The sequence below is a fragment of the Grus americana genome, chromosome 6 (assembly GCF_028858705.1).
Source record: "Grus americana isolate bGruAme1 chromosome 6, bGruAme1.mat, whole genome shotgun sequence".
NCBI lineage: Eukaryota > Metazoa > Chordata > Aves > Gruiformes > Gruidae > Grus > Grus americana.
The window spans coordinates 12,306,779-12,328,955 of record NC_072857.1 but is presented as its reverse complement, the minus strand read 5'-3'; the positions used below and the strand labels follow the sequence as shown (position 1 = coordinate 12,328,955).

At 40.0% G+C, this 22,177-nt stretch overlaps 1 protein-coding gene across 2 annotated transcripts in view; it reads right to left on the bottom strand.

Moving 5' to 3' along the window:
* Positions 1-22,177, bottom strand: part of MYLK (myosin light chain kinase) — a 209,937-nt gene that overhangs the window by 21,809 nt on the left and 165,951 nt on the right. For both annotated transcript variants that reach the window (XM_054830581.1, XM_054830582.1), the window contains 4 exons: positions 9,198-9,500; positions 5,794-5,829; positions 5,602-5,695; positions 4,402-4,605 (listed from right to left, as the gene is read on the bottom strand). In XM_054830581.1, the coding sequence (XP_054686556.1) occupies positions 4,402-4,605; positions 5,602-5,695; positions 5,794-5,829; positions 9,198-9,500 (637 nt within the window). The remainder of the gene's footprint in view (positions 1-4,401; positions 4,606-5,601; positions 5,696-5,793; positions 5,830-9,197; positions 9,501-22,177) is intronic.

Here is a 22,177-nt window from a genome sequence, read left to right as displayed (position 1 = left end):
GCTGAAGAAGGAAGAATTCAAATGATATGGTTAATTGGAATGCAAAGCTCAAAGTGTAAATTACTGACCCAACTGAGCTCAGAGGGAATTTCCTCCTTAGTTATGACAGTACAAGGATATAATCCACAACTCTTTCAGTGCTGGTATTTTTAGCAGAGCCATCATCACACTCCTTGTAGGTCAATTCCATTTTTATGCTTATTTAAGATGTGAAATAATTGGTCTTTCTAGGGTAGAATTTCCTGGATTGAACTGTTTGTGGAACTAAAGTGGGACATTTTTAACCTAGATTTAATAAAGTAAAATTTAAGTTGTGGTTTGGGGTTTGTTCTGTTTTTTTAATTCTGAGTAATCATCCAACTGGTTTATCAGCTTACATCCAAAGATGGGAAATACTTTTTCTTGTATGCAGCAAGTGAATGACCCACACAGAAAGGAGCAAATAGTGAACAACAGCTTTGCTTTTAGAAATCTGTTCTAAATTAAATGCTCCATGGTCTTTATATGGCTTAATATTTTGCAGCATTCATGCTTATTGCCAAATGTAATTGCACACTTCAGTTACAGAAAGAAAATGCACAACTGAAAACTGGCCTTGCAGTGTTTGCAGGTTGTCAGATATATGCTTATAACCCTCATGTACTCAACTGAAATTGAAACATCTGGAGTTCTAGACACATTTGTTGCTTCGGCTATAAGATTTCGGAAAGTATATAATTAGAATTGCTACTGCAGTTTCCTATTCACATGAAAATAGGAAGAATAGTGTATACCTGACAAACTGAGAGGTTATGTTGGATTAGAATACATTTGTAACATAAAGCCACTAATATGGCTAGAGCAGCTCTGATAAGTCAGGGATCTAGGATTTTGTTACTGCAGTAAGACATTAACCAGCATGGAGGTGTTTATGAAAACATCTGCATGCAAAATATTTATATCTGGAGCACTCTGCAATTCCAAAAGATAACCATCCTAATAATAAAAAGTACCAATTGTTTTTGGCTGTTTAACACAGATAATAATGACTTATTTTTACCATAAAAGTGCCATACTTTTCAGGTCCCTAAAGTGAAAAGTTTTCAGAAACCATACCATTGCCTTAAGCACCTCTTTTTAGCATAATATTTGGAAATTAACTGCTGTTAATATATCTGCATGCTCTTTTTACCCTAGGACCTCTAGACATTCTGGTAACATCATTAGATTAAACTGTAATTGCATTTATAGAATGCACATTTTTGCATTTATATCCTGACCCAAATCCAGTTTAATTTTTGCCAGGTTAGGAAGCTGAATTGAACCAATGCAGATGAGGTTCTATGTCTACACAGAAGGACGAGTCGGCTTTCTTCACACAGTCACAACTAGTTCAGAATCTAAATCTCTTGTTCTTTTCTGGATTCTCCTCTGTTCAGTCTTCTCTAGAGGAGGTTACAGAGGAAAATATCCCTGTCTACAGAGTCACAGAATACACATTTAAAAAATACTTTATTATAAGATTTTGGTCATGGAGGAGCAGCGAGAAGAATCTACCTTGGAGTTGCCCAGGCAAATACTCAACTGCATTTTAACAAATCTCCCTTCAAAAAAAAAGAGACCTGTGCCAACTTAAATCACCCCAAATGAATGGAATTTACTGCTGAAATTGTGCTTTAATAATCTTAATTTGCAATACAATAGTATTCTCCTGATCTATGTCAGAAAAAACTATCTGAAGCATGTGAAAACTTGCAGGCACTTAGCTCCCAGTGCTGAATGCCATTCACAACATGCTACTATTTTTCTGATGTTCTTTTTCCGCTGAGATGCTTATTGTGGAACAGGTACATTGCTATATTTGAAAAGGAAATGCCTGAGATTTGCCCTTGACTTCCAGCAAATGGCAGATGGGAGGGTTTCCAGGGAAGAGCACATCCAATGATTTGAATCATTATAGTTTTTGATTTTAAATGAATGATAAGAAAATCAGAATTTATTATAAATATGAAATAAAACCATGTAAAACCATATAAAATAGTGGCATTACAAATAGTAAAAGGAGAGAGTGTGAAGTTCAAAAAGTTATAAGAAAGATATGGGAATAAAATTAAAATGAAAAATTTAGGATGAATATCAGGAAGAAAATTCCAAAGGTGCTCCTCATCAATAGCTCCAATTTGAGTGGAGGGGGAGCTGCTAAATTTCAGTTACTGCTAAAATCTAGTTTAAAAGGAGACTGATGGCAGGAGAGCTCCATTTATTTGAAATCCACACATTTAGACTCTGATGGGAACAAAGAGAAAGCTTGGATACTAAGAATTTTTGAAGATATTGCCCACAATTTCTTTGATACGCAAAGAAATACTAGTTTAATAGCTAAACCAGAAATGATCCGTCAGTGTCTCTCTGACAGTACAAGTGCAGTTGCTGTGCTGGGACTGCGTCAGCTGAGTAACATGTGACAGTATAGAGGCTACCAAGGCATCTGACTCGAAGGTGTCACACAACCATCTCACTGCCCAGACCTGCTCCAGAAGAGGGACAGGCTGCTACGGTGGGCAGCCTGCGTGCTGCTTTAAGAAACCCTCCTCCCATGGCTCTCCACTCTGTGGAGATTTCACTGTGGGGGTTCAAAAGCCAATGCACCCCAGCATTGGAACTACATGATTTTTAGGGTCCCTTCCAACCCAAACCATTCTTCCAACCCAAACTAAAATCACATCCTAATTAGACTGGTTAACAAAACTACTTTAAAATTGATTGCACTTTTCTATATTTTTAAAAAGTAAAATCCCTTTGTTGGTGGGGGGGAACTAATGGAGTGTTAAGCCATATGCTATTCAAAACTCTTTATACATTTCTTTGTTTTCCATTAGGTCTGCCAGCTCCCAATTCCAAGCTAAGTAGGGCTCCCTTCCTTTACCGTCATCGGCTTGCTCAACTGCTGAATCTAAAAATAAAAGCACCTTCTTGCACATAAGTACCAAGGTTGTATAATGGAGATCCAGTCTCTGAAATACGTTAGTGCAATAGTAGTTTGCACATAATCTAGGCAAGTACCAAGCAAGCAAAATAGACAGATAGTCTCTTTTGCTTCTAAAAATTTATATCTTATGCAGCACTTCCAGCCAGCAAAAAACCTGCTTCTCCTTCTTGCAGCAGACAGCACATGAAGTAGATGTGGCAGCAGAACAATGACTGATGTAACCTTTTGGGAGAAACATCATCGCAGATCAGGATTTCACTTTTCTTTCCAGCTGCTACAGCCCCAAGTGTGGGATTTACACTAAGCAGGTGCATTACGGATGATGCAAATGTTGGTCACGTTGGTCATTATTGTTTTTGAAGTCTGACCATTACTTTCTATCACACACTGTGCAGATCCTTTTCATATAAAGAATTCTGGTGCATGAACATGTTCTGAACCTTCTTTTTTTTCTGGAAATAAATATCTACCATCTTTAGATACAAAGATAGCCAAGTCATAGCCTTGTGAGATGCTTTACAGCACTGCTTTTGAGCGCTTTTCTCCTACTTCCCAGAGTGGTGTGGCAATCGGGGGCAGATCAATTAATGTTTAATTAGTTTTTTGGGGAATCAGTGTAACAAATCTTTCTGCATCTACTATGTAGATTTAGAACATTCACTGTGTTCACCTGTGGAGATTTTTTAGACAGCAGTCCCTTATTATAAATAAATGTTTTGCAATCAGAGTATTTAGGTTTTTGCAGGAAAAACACATCAGTCTAGTCCTGTAAGGTCTCTTAAAAATATAAAAACTGGATATAGCACTTGAAAACTAAAGTGTTCCCAATACATCTCGGTTACTAGACATTTGCCTTGGTGAATTTTTCATGGCGATTCAACTATTTTGTTAGAATGTAGCTTAGATGTTTACTTTCTCAAGCATATCTTTTTCTCCTATTATCTGTTGTGCACCAACATTCAATTCCCTGCAAGAGACAGCTGATCAGTGTTTAAGTGAAATGTGACACAAGCTTCTTCAATACATATTTATAACTGCCTAAAGAAGAAAATATTTTTTCTCCTCCTTAAACATGTTTTTGGTTCTAAATACAAGTCCACATTGCAGCTGACTTTCTTCTCTCCCCTCCCAAGTTGGCAATAAAAGACTGAGCTGCAGAAAACCACCACATGTACTTGATTAAAAAACAAACAAACTAGACAATAAAGACTGTAACACATCTTCAGTGATTTTTAAGAGATAAAACACAGATTCACTTACACAGTTTAAACAAGTTGGATAAATAATTGGAAAAACTTGCAAGATGTGAAAACCATCTAGGCCTTGCAGATGCTGAAGCTTTTGACAGTCCCGTGTCTGGGTAAGTTGCTACTTTTATGCACAATTATTTTCAGCATTATTAGCTTTGTTAGTGTGATCTGCTTTATACTTACATTTCCAAGACCATAACGATGTTGGCTTTTTCTTCAAAGGCATCCACACATTGGACAAGTTTTGGATGATGTAGACAGTTCATGATGCTGATTTCATCCCTTATGTTTTCTTTTTCCTTAGCAGAATATGCTTTGAAAAATTTTCCTGCCCAAACTTTTCCAGTCTTCTTTTCAACAAGCCTAAAGACTTGTCCAAATTTTCCCCTGAAAATATATAACTATTTCCATAAAATGTTTTTGCAATGTATAGGCCGCCATGAATAGCAACATTTTACTAAATATTCCAGTGCAACTACTCCATTCTGAAATAAAAATATCTTCATATCAAGTACTGTTCTGTGCTGATTTTGTGCAGAGTAATCTGCAAGAACTTTTGAATGAATTTAGAGGTACCTCGCTATTCCAATTAGCGAGTTTTACATAAGAGGGCTCAAAAAATCGACTCCTACCAGGCTTTAATTCATGTGACTCAAGTTTTTCTGAACACAGTTTTCTAGGGGCAGCAGATAGGAGACATCTCAGGTATAGCATATAGCTGAAATCAGACTATGAATGCTAGAGGCTTCAGTACTCTTATTTCACATTGCTGTATAGGTACAACTCTACTGCTACAACACACGTATCAAGATTTGTTAATGGCAGCATACAGGATCCCCTGGCCTTCAGCACCACCAGCAGCACAAATCGCTGAAAGATTATCACGGCATGCAATTCACATAACCACGAGTTTGAGCACTGAGACACACAGCCAGGCTAATCACTGACCTTCACTGAGCAATACTATTAATGCTCTTGGGATTATGAACGCTGTCAACGGAGATTCTAGCCTGTGCGCAGGATAATCTTATTACCACTAATGGATATAATGGCAATGCAAATGCACAATGTGCACCTTTTTTTCAGCTAGCTTTTAGAACACTGAAAACCGAATGAATCCTCTAGCTTTATTCATTTGTGGGCTCCATTTTCCTTGCCAGAAATACATGTAGTGCCTATTTAAAATTGTCAGTTGATAAGAATAAAGCATCTTTATGGAGTGGAGGCCAACATACACTAGAATCTACATTTACTGCAACAGAGGAGCCCAGCTGGAATGTTGTTAAGTGCAAGATGCCGTCAAAGAATGAATGCACCTGAACTTTATAATTGACTGGTGGCCTTGAAAACTCTGTGTCCTCAAAAGCACAATATAGTACTTACGACCCCAGTCTTTCTTCAATATTGTAGACATCTGAAACTTTTTGTTCAGTGTTGATAGTAACTGTCCGATAGTCGACCTCTGTTTCTTTCCCCTCTACAAATAAATATTAAGGACCATGATTAAAACCTCCGTAAAACATGAATTAAAAACACAGATTTGCATTTGTCCTGATTAAAATATGAACTACTTACCATCATCAGATAGCTCCACTTCATCCTCTTTAAGTTCTAGATGAAAATAAAAAGACATTAATAACTTATTATATAGGATATGGTACTTACATAAGATAGTCAAATTATTCACAGTGACGTGGGCAACTGGTAGACCCTATGGCTAAGCAGCAAAAAGCAGTCAGGGAGTTTGTGCATTAACTTAATAATTAAAATCTCTTCACCACTTCTATGTGACTAGGCTACGCAATCACAATCTGGTCACCATTTCTTAATAAATCAAGTTCATGTGTTTTGCAGTACTTGTCTATTATACCTGCCTACTAGAAACATCAGCATACTGAATTTGTTCAAAGTGATCTAATAAATAGCTTCAGTGAAACAGAAAATAAATAACATCAGTAACAACACTTCTGGTCCAATGACAAATCCTTTTCTGGCTTTTCTATGCATTTCCAGGATTGCAAAGCCAAAAGTAAAAAAAAGATGTACGTGAAAAGATTTCCTGCAACACATCCAGACCAATTTTTCAGACTCAAGATGACTAGAAACTTTGGACAGCATGCACTTCCCTGAGCATGGCTGAATTTTGAAATCATTGAGGTCAAAATGGAGCCTCAGTTCTGCAGGCATACTGAAAGGCAGGCAGAGATGTTGGCAAACCCAGTGACGTAAGACAGAGTAAAAGCTGGCCTGAGTGTCTTGATTTTAATTTTTAATTTTCATGTGCATGAACTGTCAGTAGCACTGGCTTGTCTGTTGTTTCCTGCAGGTATGAGGGGAAGGGGTTGTAGCTGGAACGCTGTTATATATTACTTACACTGCTTGGGCTTGCTCCTAAGACCTGTGGCTGTGACCACAATTTGTGAAACTGCAAAGGCAGTTGCACAGTGACCTGTACAATTCTCCCTTTAGCTGCTGAAGCTGCACTTTGCCATTGTAGAGTGCAAACCTAACTAAGTGATTTATCCCCGCTGTGTCAACAGATTTATGTTATGAAACACTAATGCGGTACTCTGGACGCTGTTAGGTGCTTTAGAGTATAGAGTTATATGCAGCGGATGAGAAGAAAACAACAGGAAAAAGGGTGGAGGGTGAGCAGATAGCTGGTCTGATGCACAGGCATCACCTTTTCACATCCAACACATAATGCTGCATCTGTATTCTGGTAGCAAAGCCGATCAAGTGGATATAATCTTTTACTAAAGCTCTTCTTGCTTTTTTCTGGATTTGCAACCCTTGCATGTCCCAGCACAGACTAGCTGGTTTGCAGCGATTTACCAGAAGAGTGGGGAGGGAAGTGAGCCCTCCCTACTCAGGGGTAGCTGTCCTCAGATCTTCCTCAGCTAGAAACCACACTTGCGTAGAGCACATCACATTTTCCTCCCCTTTTAAGGGCTGCGTAAGGGAGCTGATCCCAGCCACGCTGCCAGTAGCTAATGTCTGCCAAATACTGATCAGACAAAGAAGTCAGCTCCCAGTTCTGCAGCGACACTATATTGAAGACATGAACTAGAGACATTTTGGTCCACCAGTGGAAGCGTAAATTAGATAAATGGAACATATCTGAGCTTGGTAAGCACTGAGTAGCTGTACTAAAACCTTTCTTAGAAGTAAGTCAATTTTCCTCAAACATGGCAATGCCTACTTTAATCCGTTGTGACTTACAACCTTATTTTAGTAGCTGTTTTCTTTAAATGTACAGTGAAGAGTTAGCCATGCCTTTCTTCACTAAGATTATATTGAGATTGCTAATATGCACTGGCCAGCTCAGTATGAAAATCAGTAATCAATCTTTCTGGCAGCAGCGGAAAATCCCTAGTTACTCAGCTAAGTGTTTACATAGATGGCAGCTTGAAGTCCTGACTTTGAGAGGTGCTGAACACATGCATTTTCCACTGCCTTTAATTAAAGCAGCAGTTATATTCACACACTTGAAAAATCACGCTTTATATGACTTGCCCTTTCTCCACGCTGGCTGCAGTATCAAGAATTGCAATCAAGAAGCCTTGGCATTGAGAGCACCAAGACACCCCCCGCTCCTGCAAACATTTTCTTTTCACTCAAAACAACTTTTTTTTTTTTGGTTGATTTTTATATGTATCACAATGATTCATGCACTTTCTAGCCATTTTGTATTAAATCTATGTAAGAAAACTCTGTCTTAAAAAGAAAAATAGCTTGTTTGCTTTGTCCCAGTAAAAGTAGTGCTTGCAGTAGGAAAAACAAATGCAGTGAAGAGTCAGGTCCCCAACTCTTGAAGGTGTTCATCCTGCAACTAAGAAAGAGGGTGTTCAAACCGAGGGAATTCTATTATGAAGAGCCAATACCATCTAGCTTTTCTTTCAATTTTATTGCTACTCTTAATGCTATTTCCTGCCTCCCTTTGAAGAGAAGCTGCATCTTGATTTACTTCAGGTTTTAAATCTTTCAAATAGAGGAAAGCAATTTCTTAGAATGCATCCAATTTAGCACTTGAAGAGAAATATGATTTACTTTTGTTTGGAAATGTCTGTTGAGAGGCTTACACAGTTGTGTGATGCTGCACCACTTTGCTATCATTTTGTCTTGCTGTGGCAATAAAAATTTTGGTACCAGTTTCTGAATAATTTCTAAAATGCTCCAGCTCTTCCCATTAGTCCTTTGAAAGATCTTAAGCAAAAAATAAGAGGCAAAAGATACTGAAAAATATGTGCAACTGTAAAAAAACCTGAAAAAGTATGTGCAACTGTAATCAAAATCCTAAAAAATATTTTTAGCACCTGTAATGCTGCAAAACCAACATGCTAAGTAGAACAGTCTTGAATTCACAAGACTGGTGTACTAGGGGCAACAGCTGGGATTTGAAGCATGGGAACTACAAGTAGATATGAGAGGCTAATTCAGTTTCTGCTGCATATTCAGTGCTCAGCTAGCAGCAAGCACATTTACTTTTTCCAAAAGCAAATTTGGCATAGTGTTTATGGCTTGGTTTTCCGTGGTCTGTGCAGTATAAACTGTAATGAATCCATCAGTACGTTTCAGGTAAGCCACCAAATATCTTTTTCCAATTGTGCACGGTCTGAATGTGTAACTTCTATGTGAAAGGTTTCATCTCCCATTACCTGTGCACTGAACTACAGAAGTCTGTCAGCCCCAGCACTCACAGAGCAAGCCAGAAGCTCAATTCTTGCTTGCTTTCACAAGGCAGGGTTTTAGGATCCCTGAAGCCAAGTTTCCACACTGGATGCATGCAAAATTTGTATGTTCAGACACCCACATGAAGTCTGCAAAGGAACTTCAGCACACTGACAGCCAGGATAAGCATTCATTGCACGGAGGCATGTGTGAGGGAGTGTGTACAGCTGCCTGACCTCACTGGGGAACTGTTAAGATCATTTAGTTAAATGTAGATTTTTTTTTTTTTTTCTCTCTTAAAAACTAACCTTCTTGTTTCTCTCCAACTTTTACCAGCTCGGATTCTTGACTGGGCTCACTGATGCCATACACGTTAGCAGCTCGCACACGGAATTTGTACTCCCGGTCAGCCTGCAGGTCCTGCACATTGAAAGAAGTGCTGCGGCAGGTAGTGAGATCTGTCCATTTGTTATCCACTGAGTTCCAGATCTCCACAGTGTAGGACTGCACCGCACTTCCACCGTCATAAGAGGAGCCGTACCACGAGAGAGTGAGGGAGGAACTCCGTATGTCTGATGCGCAAGGTGTTCCGGCAGGTGGATCTGGTTTATCTGCAAAACCATATGCAAAGCACATTAGATGCAATCGTGAGGGTAAGAGCTAGGACTTCCATTAGGGTATTACTGGCCCTAGCTAATGGCTCTCTTCTTTCCATGCCATTGCTCTGCTCCAGAGGTTTGTACTACAGGGAGGAAGGAACAACTGCAGCACAGACAGACATACCTGAATTAGCTAACATAGATACCAGTCCCGCATGCGCCTCAGCATGGGTTTCAGTTCCCTGGGCATCTTGCTAAGCCCTGTTGAAGCCTAATGCCCTTCCCAGCTGTCATTACAGAAACTACAGAGACTAAAACCAGTCACACCAAGTACTGAAATCAAATTTCCCACAACAGTGCAAACCACTCCTTGGTGAACTTCCTTAGAGGTTTACCCCTGTAACAGTCACCATAGCTGGGATGTTCTTTCTCCAGCTCCCTTCACCTGCTTCTGTACTTCAGGGCCACTATTAACCTTTCACAGCCTCAGAATGTGCCACTTATCCAACTATACCTGGGTAGCAGAGATACCAAAACCAGTTTGTTGGCACAGAAACACAGATCTTGAAGGGTGACAACTTTGTCTGCTAACAGTTTAGTGAACAACTTCACCTATGTGCAGTTTTTAGAAGCCTAGTGCACTTTTTGGCAAAAAGGAATTAAACTTAGAATACATCATTTAAATATTGAGGGGTTTTCATTAGGAAGATAGAAACTTCTGTTTTTCCTCAGAGGCTTGCTCCCGCTGTCCTTATTTGCATGAGTAGAGCCAATATAACCAGAACCTGGCATGCAGATGAGCAACCAACTATGCAAACATCTGACACAATACAAAAACCTTGCAGTTATATGGCTTTTTCAAAATGAATTTTAATGATTACACAGTTATGGAAATGAATGTTTTCCTAAGAAAAATGTGGACTTTTTTTTTAAAAAAAATCTGATTAAGAAAATAATTATGAATGTTAAGCACTTCAAAAGACTTTAAGGGGAACAAATATCTTCCCTGAGAATAATCCTCTCAGAATTAATCTAGTAAAACCTACAAAATAATGATGATGTTGATCTGGATGAATTAGTGGCCAAAGGTTGAATGAGAAATCAAAGGATGAGATAAAATGACAGAAGATGAAAAGAAAAAGATAGAAAGTGTGAGATGCTACAAACAGTGGTTACACTGGACATGGACCAATAAAATCTTGCCTCATTTTGCTGATTAAAACTGCTAATGGACTCTATCACTTTCTCCTTAAGAAAGGCAGAGCTGCCAAACCAGCCAAAAAATACAGCCACTTTCTCAGCAATAAAAACATCAAAATGCTGGGGAAAACCGCAGTTGACTTTGATGAAAGCCTTACTGTGGTAGACTATACCAGTCATCCCTCCATACTCAAATTATCATTCCTAGGAAAATCACTGAGCAGACAGAAATAGCCACAGTTTGTCATAGACATGCCCTTAGTTCTTGGACAGAGGAACTTCTTCTCTGACTGCTGTGGTTTTTAGTCATAGAGAGGGAAAATGGGGTAGTCTAAACTGATCAAAACAGTTAAAAATCAGTTTGCTATTTGGAAGAGTGCAAGTTCCATTAACCAATGATTTCCCTGAAAAATCCTTTTAGTTCAGTTGTGATGGAAAATCCATCTCCTCTCACAAGTTAAACATATTAGAAGATATATAAGTACAACTTTTAAGTACAAGGGAAAAGACTGGGAGGGAGGGAGATGGGCACCAAGGGTTTGCCACTGCATTCAGCAGGAGAATGCTCAGGTGGAAGAAGAAGGGACTGCCAGAACATAGCTTATCTTTATTCATTTTGGCAATGCTTAAAACACCATTCCACTAGGAGTCATCATTTTACAGTGCATCTCTTGTTAAACACAAATATCAGAGACCAGATGTTCTTAACCTCTGGAATGGCTTATTGCCCTGCTTAGTTGTCACATTTTACTCGCCTCATTCTCTGGCAGAATAAAACAAGCACAAATTTATAGCGTAGATATCATGAACTGAATCAGGGAGGTTAAATGATTTGTCCAAGATCAGAAAAAGAGATTGTAGCAAGGATGAGAACTGAATCTTGATCTCCTGGTGCCCGAACAGCAGCATCCCTCTTCCCTGTACTAGTCCTGCCCAGCCTCCTCAGAGCTGCAAGAAGTGCGAATTCAATGCTCACACCATTCACAATATCAGAACCCTTGTACAATACTATAGCAGCCACCAGAGAGCTGGTTGTGCGGCACACATGGATTGTATGATTTTAGTTAAACAGCAGCGACAGCCATCTTCTTTTCACTACAACTATTATCTGTGCAGACCTTGTAGGGACTGATGCTACCTCTATCCTCTTCAGAATCTGTACAGAAGAAGACTATTCAGCTGTGTGTCTTGTTCTCCTCCTATATAATCATCATTGCATCATCTCAACATGCAGATAGAAGAACTTGGATAAGTAACAGCTGACTTGTCCTAAATCCAAACAGAACAGAGGAGTTGCTGATAGCAAGAGGAAAATACTTTGAAGAAAAAGCTAAGCCAGTAGTCTATCACCCTCCAGAGGCATCTGTTCGGGTTTGTCAAAGTAGTGCAGATTCTCTGACATCTGTTACACACACAGCTAAATGTGGACGATATGTGTTTATTAAAAAAAAAAAGAAAAAAAGAAAAAAAGAAAGTGTTAGCTTGCTCTAATGCTTTGCACTGAATTTTACATCGAAGGAGGAAAGAATGCTTATGTCTTCAGTCTTTGCAGAGCACAGTGGCCTGCTTCCTGTGCAGGACATGAAAATACAGTCTCTTTTTGCTGACTTTCAACACACTTCTGTTTCCAAATGAAACTCTGGGCATGATTTATCAGTTCCCTAGGCCACAGTTACCTTAGTGACCTCTCTTTCCATGACTCACCTAGATCACTGCAATCCATTTGGCCAGCATAGTTTACAGAAGCAATGCTTGGGTATGTGAGCACTGGAGAGAAAACATTCATGGCCAAGGGGACATCAGCGGTAAAGAAAATGCTACATGGCTTTAGTCTAATATCTGCCAGCCCTGGGAATATTTCTACTTTCCTAATAAATTTTTCCCAGTAGGCAAAGATGAAAACCTGCAGCCCTGGCTGGACTCTCTTGAGCCAGAAAGATGCACGTTTTTGTTCAAAGTTTACCATGTGCTGCTGCTTGCAGGTCTGTTCAATGTATAAATACTGGGGTGGTAGTTGCTATGGGAGATCACAAACAAGAACGAAAGCCTAATCTTTGCTCTTTCTTAATATGACAGATGTATATGTACCATTTTACCATGCTTAAAAATTATTTGATATCAGGCTGGATGGTATTCTACAGCTCTGCACGTTCAGAGAATTTGCAGATGGTCTCTCCATGTGTCTGTTTTGTTTCTCAACAGTTTATTCTATGGGGATTTTAAAGGTTACCCTTTATTCATCTGTCTGTATTGAAAGCTAGGATATTTTGCCAAACTGCACCTCTTTCTGAAATATGAAATCTCTATCAGCAAAATTAACTGCTTCCAATAAAAATATCCAGTGGGTTGAGGAGGGCTGTGGAAGTCAAGCACAATTCTCTATTTTGTCCTTCTGTTTTTGTGTTTAGTATACTATTAATGTCCTTGAGCTGCCCATCTTAAATATTTAATTTGCATGTCATGTGCAGTCTTTTACACACACAAACATACTTAGGCTTATATAGGACTTTACAGAGGCTTCATTGGACTACAATTTTGTTCTTCCTGTTCTGGACCAAACCATAGCCACAAGCCAATGTGTGAACTAGAAGGAAGGGAGTGCATCCAAAAATACACTGCTCCTTGTGAACATTACTATAGGGGAAGCAATTAATTTAAAATATTGAGCTTTAACTTCAGTTTCACTATTATATGCAAAAAAAGAAAACACATATATATTGTCCACCATAAGATGTCTTAACTAAATGAAACTAGGGGTACTTCAGTCTTGGCTAACCTACAGCATGCATATAACATCAAAATCAAGACTTAGCTATGCTTTATGATATTCTAGATTGTCATGGTCAAATTGGCTGTATTCACACAGTCCTGTTGAACTTGGTCAGAATCCTACAAACTTCACCTCTTAGTACTTACGCCTCTTTTACCAGGATGCATGATCACCTCATTTGCCTAATAGTATGACTGCGGAGGCTAGCAAGATAGTTGGAGGTTGGACAGTTAAATGCTAAGGGTGACTCAAGCACAAAGCTCCCCACATAATCTCTTTAGGAATACCAGTAGGGCCGCCCCGAGCTGGCTCCCAAAGCCTAGTGGCAGGCAAAGGAGATGGACAAGCAACTAATTTGGCCTTAAGCCTCCCTCAGGGACAGCAGCACAGAGATTGCATAAAGTCACTGACACTAGTGGCACAGAGGAAACAGCAGAAGCAGCTCAATACGTGCTATACGCCATGCACAGGGGAGTAAGAGGGGAGTGGAGGTGATGTGAAGGAGGGCTCTACTGCTTTCCTCCCTTTGTGCTCCAGCAAACTAGGCACAGATTAAAAAAAAAACCCCACTTCCCAACAAAGGGAGACAAATTACCACTACCCCAGAGCAAGAAGCTCAGGTACCAGTTTATTCTTTGGGGCATGCTTTCCTTAGGGCAGATGGTAAGGTCATGAGCTGGCCTCACAGGAAATGTATAAGCCACATTTAAGACCATACCAGGATTGAAACACGTACTTCTTATTTACTCCCAAATGGAATTCAGCTGCACTCCTTCCTCAGACAAATTCTGAGAAATATTTTGGTAAACAGGTTTTGATATACAGCCTGGAGTAACCTTTAATTAATTTGTATTTGTACACTCTGAGAAGCAGAAAGCATAAGCATGCTCAGCCTTTAAATCAATGCTATTTATGAGACAAATTTGACTTGAGGTCCTTGCCTTTTTTTCTGTGGTCTGTAACCCAAAATTCCTCCTGATAAGGAAAGGGACTTTCTCTCTTTCTGCATAGGCGGCAAACCCACAACTCATACAGGACACCCACATAACGCGAAACCATGCTATTCAGACCTCACTGCCTTCTCCACATGGCTCAGCTTACAGAGTCTGCAGAACACAAGCACCATTCCAGGAGACCAAAAAAGGCAGCAATCCCCTTATCTAACTCTGAGCACAGGGAAATGGAAATTATTCTGCTACTTGATGAGAGGGTCAGGCTGAGCCAAAGCCAGGCGATAGGGCTTGCTTCACATGAAGAGCTTGCAGGGCTCTGACTGGCTCTTAAGCCGCAATGCTGTTCCAGTAGAAAATCTTGGAAAACTGAGAACGGTATAACCACAGTCTCTGAAAAAAGTTACTTTTCTTTCATGAACAGAGACAGCACTGAAGCAATGTCTCTGAAGTAGTTTTCTTTATCTGTTCTCAAAATTGGTTTGGTTTCTTTCTAAATCCAGTTATCATATTACTGTATAATACTATTATTAGCTATTGTGATATTTGTCTGCCAGATAAAGAACAGACAAAAAGAAACAATTTAATTCCATTCCACAGGCTGTTTAGCCAGAGAAGGTATTTAATATGCTGCAAAAGCCAGTTGAACACTGTCCATGCCGACAGCACTGGCAAAGCCTTCATTTGAAATTCATCAGCAGGAGAAAAGCGAAACCATAAAAGGTCATAACTGAACTCTGCATTATTGCTGACAGGGCTCGAGGTCATGGCAGACCTCTCTGCTTTGCTCGGAAAACTATGCCCTGCAGCTTTTTTTCCAAAGGAGAGGAGTGCTCTAAGTAGAGATATTATACCCCTTAACACCCTATAACACCCATTAACACCCTTCTGGATGTTAGTGTACCATAGGTTTAGCATAAAATTAAACTAGAAAAGAATGCCTGCGTTCTGCCATGAAACAACACAAAAGAAGTTGAAACGAACAGAAATGTTCTCCTAATGAAACAGCCTCCCCAGCAGAGCTGAGGACCACATGGACGAGGTTAGTTAGCTCATTCACCCCTCCCCTGGAATACCCATTACAGACCGCTGCTAGCCTCCTTGAAGTGCGATCCCTCACCATATTGCCCCTCCCGACAACTCTGACATAAAACTAAGTTTTAAAAACTGCCCTTTTGAGATCTGCGGATAAAGTAGCTCACAAATACTGGAGGCCCAGAGCACCGCTTTGTGCTGCTGTTCCCACTTTGCACTTGGGGTAACTGAGGCATAAAAGAGTAAAATGACCTTGCCCAAGGACATGCGGGAGAATGGAGCTGGGAACAAAACCAGAGCTCACCACTCCCACGCAAATGCCCTCAGCACAAGAACATCTCCTTCTGCCACAGGGCTAATGGAACAAACAAATATATAATGCATTCTCAGGAGCCCTTTTGCTAAACCATCTGCTCTTGTGCCCGAGTCAAACAAGCTATTCGGATTACTCATGTGCTGCATGTTAGGCGTCTGGTTTGATAACGGATTGAATTACAGCTCCAATACCTGTCTACTGAAAGGCAGAATAAATTTTAGAACTTGTCCCAGTAAGACTATCAGCAGATTCTAAGTCTCCACTGGGGTGAGTTTGGGTCCTAGGAACCCCACGTTCATGGGCAGGAGTCGTGATGAATCATTTCTCACTAACTGAGACATTCCTAGCATTTAACAGCAGGTAAAATACAGGAATTTTGTTGTGAGAAATACTGTCATGATATTTCCTTTTCTTCATCAGAAGAGAGGTGAAGGTAAGTATCAGGAAAAATAACTAAGCAGGGAGTTCTACTGGAACTTCTCCTAACAGAAATGACATTTAAACTAGATGGCCCTTCAAGGAATAAGTCTGGATCAGTGTGCTGGCACTGATGCACAGGGCAACGTAAGCTGTTTTTCCTCTATACATTGTTATCTTACTGTGAAAATTTAGTTTTGATACAGCTGCAGAGTTTTGCCACCAAGCATTAGTGGGGAGGCTGACAGCGGAGGTTACAACATTGCAGCAGCAACAGCAACATAAGACAAATTATAACTTATAACATAACTTCCTTAACCACCAGTTTAGTTGCCCTTTAACCATAAAACCAGTGACAAAAATCCTCTAGCTATCCAGAGGAATGTAAAAGGCTAAAGATTGGAGACTGAGTCCACCCACATATTCTTAGCAAATTCACTGCGTTCTCAACCCTAACTGTAAACAAGGAATCACATGGATACTGCAAGATATAATCTGATGCTTCTCAAAAGAAGATGAAGTTTCAGAAGCATTCATGTTAGCACGTCTGAGCTGCATTATTGTCTGTAGAAGTATCTGTGCTTCACTCTCTGCTTACAGACGTCTGCACTTGCTTTTCCAGAGAATGCACAGTTGCTGACCACCGCTGGATCCACTCAGCCTGAGTGGCTAGCACCGAGCCAGACTTCTTAGGCACTCTGAAAAAATGCTGATATTGCCACTGTGAACTGTTGGTTATGCTACCGCATCTCCTTATAACAGACTATCAGGGCAAAGAACTAATGCTAATACAGCATGCATATATGTCACTTGTTGAACCAGGACCAAGCCCCTCATATAAACAATTAATAATCCTACCATTATATTCAGTGATTATTGGAGTTTGTGATGATCAGATCTTGTTCTCAAGCTAAGTTTGTATTTTCTCAGTTTTGTTTGGAAAGACTCTGCTCATACAGATTCTGATAAAGGCATAGAAGTAACAGTTTCCTCACAGAAAGTAACTTCTCTGTCCCAACTCAAGTATGGAATCACAACCTTATGCAGAGGAGCAGGTATTACTTGGTGAATTCATGTTATACTACTTGCATGCCAACGTACAACATGCTTACATATGTGTCCTTAAGTACTTGGTTTATCACTTTCCAACAGTGCATGAGGACATAGTATGTCACAAATGCTTAGAGTAATAAAAACACCACAACAATTATCATTAGGCCTCTCAGAGTATAATGATATTGCTGTTATTCTTCTACATATATCTACCATATAGCTCACTAATCACCATGGCAATTTTTTTTTTTTTTAAATACAGTACCACACCAGGAACAATACAAATCTAAAGGATTTATAAAAGACAAACAAGGTTGATCAAAATCAGCCCTCAGGTAGGTAGCATATGTGTTTTTACCTCTGCATTAAAAAAAGAAAAAGATGTCACCAATATGCAAAGTATTCACCAAACACTGATCACCAGAAAAACCCTGTATACTAGGCATAGAAAGATGAAGCAATTTGCCCAAAATCATGAAGGAAGCTCGTGGCATAGCTGCAGAACAGACTGCTTTTCTAGTGCCAAATTCTCCTTGTTGGATACTCCTTATTCTTTTGACTCTTTGTCATAGTATCCAGCTTTAGCCAGTGTGAAAACCAAGTTCCTTTTTCAAAAATGGTAATAGATTGGGGTATTCCTGTCACATAGCTAAAATGTTCCGAACCATAAATTTGATAAATTTAAGCATATACATCCAATAAATGGCATGAAAGGAATGAATATTCCTTGCTGTCACTGTAGAGTGAGGGCTCTACCTTGCCTAAATCAATCCTATCTTACACTAAGCTCATCACTGGCTCATTTAATATAGCTTTGGCAACAGAATTCCACTTTAATCTGGCACAGTGTCTGCTATAAATCATTAGCTCAGTCCCACATGAGGCCATTTTGGTTTTGGAGAAGAAACATATTGCAAAATGTCCCTAGAGAGATCACTCAGCTAATGAAATTGCTTATTTAAGAGAGCTAATCATAACAATAGTGAAGAGCTCAACATGGACATTTTGGGACCAGTCAACCCTTTAAAAGAAGAGATTGCTTAACTTGGGTATCTCACTTCTGCTGCAGGTCTCCCAGTATTACTACTGCTTATACAGACACAAAGTTACACAATGAATCAATGTGAAACTCAAGACTCAGTCCTTGCAGCTCAGTGTGGTGTACTCATAACCACACTGCACTGCCTATCAATTAACAAGTCTCCTCTAACTTGACCACATTATCTGTGCATCTGGTGTGTGGACTGCAAACAGCTCACACTGGAGGCTGGGTGTAATGGACATTTCATTCATTGATATTCATTAAAATCACAAAGGAAAAAAATAATCTTTAGAATAAAGTTGGGTTTCTTTCAAGACCATCTTTTCCCATGGCCCAAACTGTATCGAATCATATACTACTCAAACTCTTTAAGTGTCAGAACCACTGCTCAGTTCAGTTAAACTTGTAGTTGAAGTCTGAGTCTGACAGTGTGAGCAATTAAATTTAAGATTTTTAGGAGCCAAATTCAAAGGAATGCAAGGTAGATATAAGTCATTATTAAAAATAATTTCTAAAAATCATACCCAGCTATAGTTTACAGTCTAGGACTCAGAGTTCAAATCATAGCAGGATCATTTGTGATTTGAATCCTGGCAGGTAACTCAGTCCTTTGTTCTCTGGTTGCAGGTGAGTCAATAACGTTATTTTTTGTGAAGAAAGGTCTTTGACAACCAAAAGTTTAAAACCAAGACCTGGAATGGTCTTAAATATCGTCAGGAAGGTCTTTAGACCTTCTGCTCAAAGCAGGATCAGCTATAAGGTCAGACCAGATTGTTCAGATGCTTATCCAGTCTGAACTTGAATACCTCCAAGGATGGAGACTGCATAACTTTTCTGGGCAACTTGCTCCCTGGCATGTGTTACAGTCCGAATTTAATTTGGGAAATGCTTATTGGAGTCTTTCACATGAGAATCTTGCCCATCGGCATGAAGACTTTGCAATTCACATGGTTGTAAGAAGTAATAATAAAAGAAGTACTATTTATTTCCTTATTCATGTCATTTTGTATTTTAAAAAAGTCTTTGATTTGCTAAAATTCAGAACAGACAAGCCCGTTAGCTAGCCCTTGAGAAACAGCTCTAGGTTGACTCGGACACGCTCCTCCAGAAAGCGGATGTTCTGTATTTGAGTTTGCCTCAACACATTCAAGTCAGTTGTGGACCGGGGTCAGTCAGCAGTGTTTTGAGCACACAGCATGCACATAGATGTGGTGTTTATCGGTAAACTTCTAGGGAGGAAGCTCCGACAGGGTTTAAAGTGCAATTATAAATAGCTGAGTCAAAGGGAGCTGATCTCTAGCACCAGGCTTTCTCTACAAATGCTTGTTATGAACGTGGGGTCAGGGCAGGGAAGGCAAGTTTCTTCCCAGTACTTTGGATGGAGCAGAGAGAATGGACAGGTGAGAATTTAGGACTGAGAATTCAGGATGAGCTTTGGTAGACTAAGAAGTCTCACATTTTATGTATTCAGAGAAGCATAACTTCCCTATTTTGACTGGAGCAGGATCTGGAGAAAAGTACCTTCCAACTTTCATGAACACCTTTAAAGGTGTGAACAGGGTGAAGGATTTTATCTCAGTAGTGAGTTTCTAACCCACTCCCTAGAACGAAGACATTTTTGCTCCCTTTTCCCACATTTTTGAGTACCCAGATGGAAGAATCTGGCCTTAAAATGCCTGTATAGCAAATGAGGAATCTTGAGGCTTTGTCATGCTTTTGGCAGTGCTGACATCAGCGAGATGTCTCACTGAAGAGCTTGGCAATTTTACAAAAGGGAATTTATTCTTTTAAGTTGGAAACAGATAGCTTGTCATCAGCCAAAACACATGGCAAACTCCAGCACATTGTAAGGATCCTTCACCCAACTCTCCCAAACGCATCTCTGGGAATCCCACTGTTCTCTGGCACATTTCTTATGGAAGAGCGAAGCAGGAGGCTGAGATGTAGCTTTATAAGGTTATAGAATTCAAAGACTTTCAAACCAATTAACTCCAAAGGATATAAACCAGTGACTTATATAATAATGAGTCAAGGCTCACATAGTGACAAGGTAATAGGAATTGTCTGCCTAGTTCAGCTAAAAAAAGTCCATCTTGCCCAATAACCTGCTAGAGTTAGCAGCCTGCAGCAGTTGCCCAGGAAAGAGTGAAAAAGTAAAGAGTGATTAATCTCCTGCTATACTTCTAGCTGCTAATCAGCTGTGTTAGGGATTTGGAGACAAAAGCTGTAGCCAGAACAACGTATATGAAGATTATTCGAGGACCAGTTTTTCATGGTCTTCATTTTTAACCTAGCTATACAACCCACTGTTGGAAGGAGTAGTACAATTTATCTATGCATCATGTGAAAAATACTTATTCTATTTTCTTCTATTCTTGAATTCTCTGGTATGTTGCTGGAATCTACTTGGTATTTATACTCATTCATTCAGTTACCTTTTAACTGCAACAAAAGTCATGGATTAGATGAAAGAAATTAATTTAAATAATCAGGAGGCCTCTATTGACAATATGTACAGCAGTATGCAACTGAGGGACATTCACTTTTTAGCAGTGCATATTGTACTTGAAAGTGTGATTCTACTCATTAAACTTTGTATGTTATTCACCGGATTGCTGGAATGAATTTCCAGTCCAACTTGGGTTAATTGTACTTTGCCATTGATTTCATTGGAGTCAAGATTTTCATCTTTGGTCTTATACTCACATTTCTTTACTCACTCACGAGCCCACATATCTGCTAGGACAGCAGCGCCAATGCAGTTGTGAGCGTGCGATTAGGATGCAGCCCTGCTAGTTGAACTAGAAGTCATCCAAATGCCTGGGCAAGCTCTGCCCTCCCCTGCCTCGTGTCAAACCCTTCTGCAGGCCATAGATAACAGAGTCTAGAAACAGACTCGTCCCTCAGACTAATGTTTTCACCAAATCACCCTCTTTGCTTGTGGAATTTCACTAGATTTCCCTGGAAACCATCTGCTGTGTATCCACACCAAGGTGGGTTCATTAGCCCCTTCAGAGCTAGATGTCACAGTGTGCTGGTTTTGGCTGGGCTAGAGTTAATTTTCTTCATAGCAGCTAGTATGGGGCTGTGTTTTGGATTTGTGCTGAAAACAGTGTTGATAATATAGAGATGTTTTTGTTACTGCTGAGCGGTGCTTACACAGAGTCAAGGCCTTTTCTGCTTCTCACACTACCCCACCAGCGAGTAGCTGGGGGTGCATAAGAAATTGGGAGGGGACACAGCCAGGACAGTTGACCCCAGCTGACCAAAGGGGTATTCCATACCATATGATGTCATGCTCAGCATATAAAGCTGGAGGAAGAAGAAGGAAGGGGAGGACATTTGGAGTGATGACATTTGTGTTCCCAAGTAACCGTTACGCGTGATGAAGCCTTGCTTTCCTGGAGATGGCTGAACACCTGCCTGCCGATGGGAAGTGGGGAATGAATTCCTTGGTTTGCTTTGCTTGTGCATGTGGCTTTTGCTTTACCTGTTAAACTGTCTTTACCTCAGCCCACGAGTTTTCTCACTTTTACTCTTCTGATTCTCTCCCCCATCCCGCTGGGAGGGAATGAGTGAGCAGCTGCGTGGTGCTTAGTTGCCAGCCAGAGTTAAACCATGACAGTCCTTTTTGGCACCCAACATAGGACCCGAAGGGTTCAAGATAATGACAGATTTGATTGGAATGTGCTAGATCAAATTTATACTGTTATTGCTGTTTAGCTAGTAATTGACAGGTTCTTGCCATGGCGCTTGCTTGCCTGACTATATACTAGATTCTAGTGTTCGTTAGTGGCTGCTTTTTGCTTTTGCTGCTTGCTGTACTGCTTATCCTCTAGATTTTGTCTGATATGCAGGCTAGCTGGTCTAGATCTACGCTGCAGTTTTATCTGCAAGAATACTGCA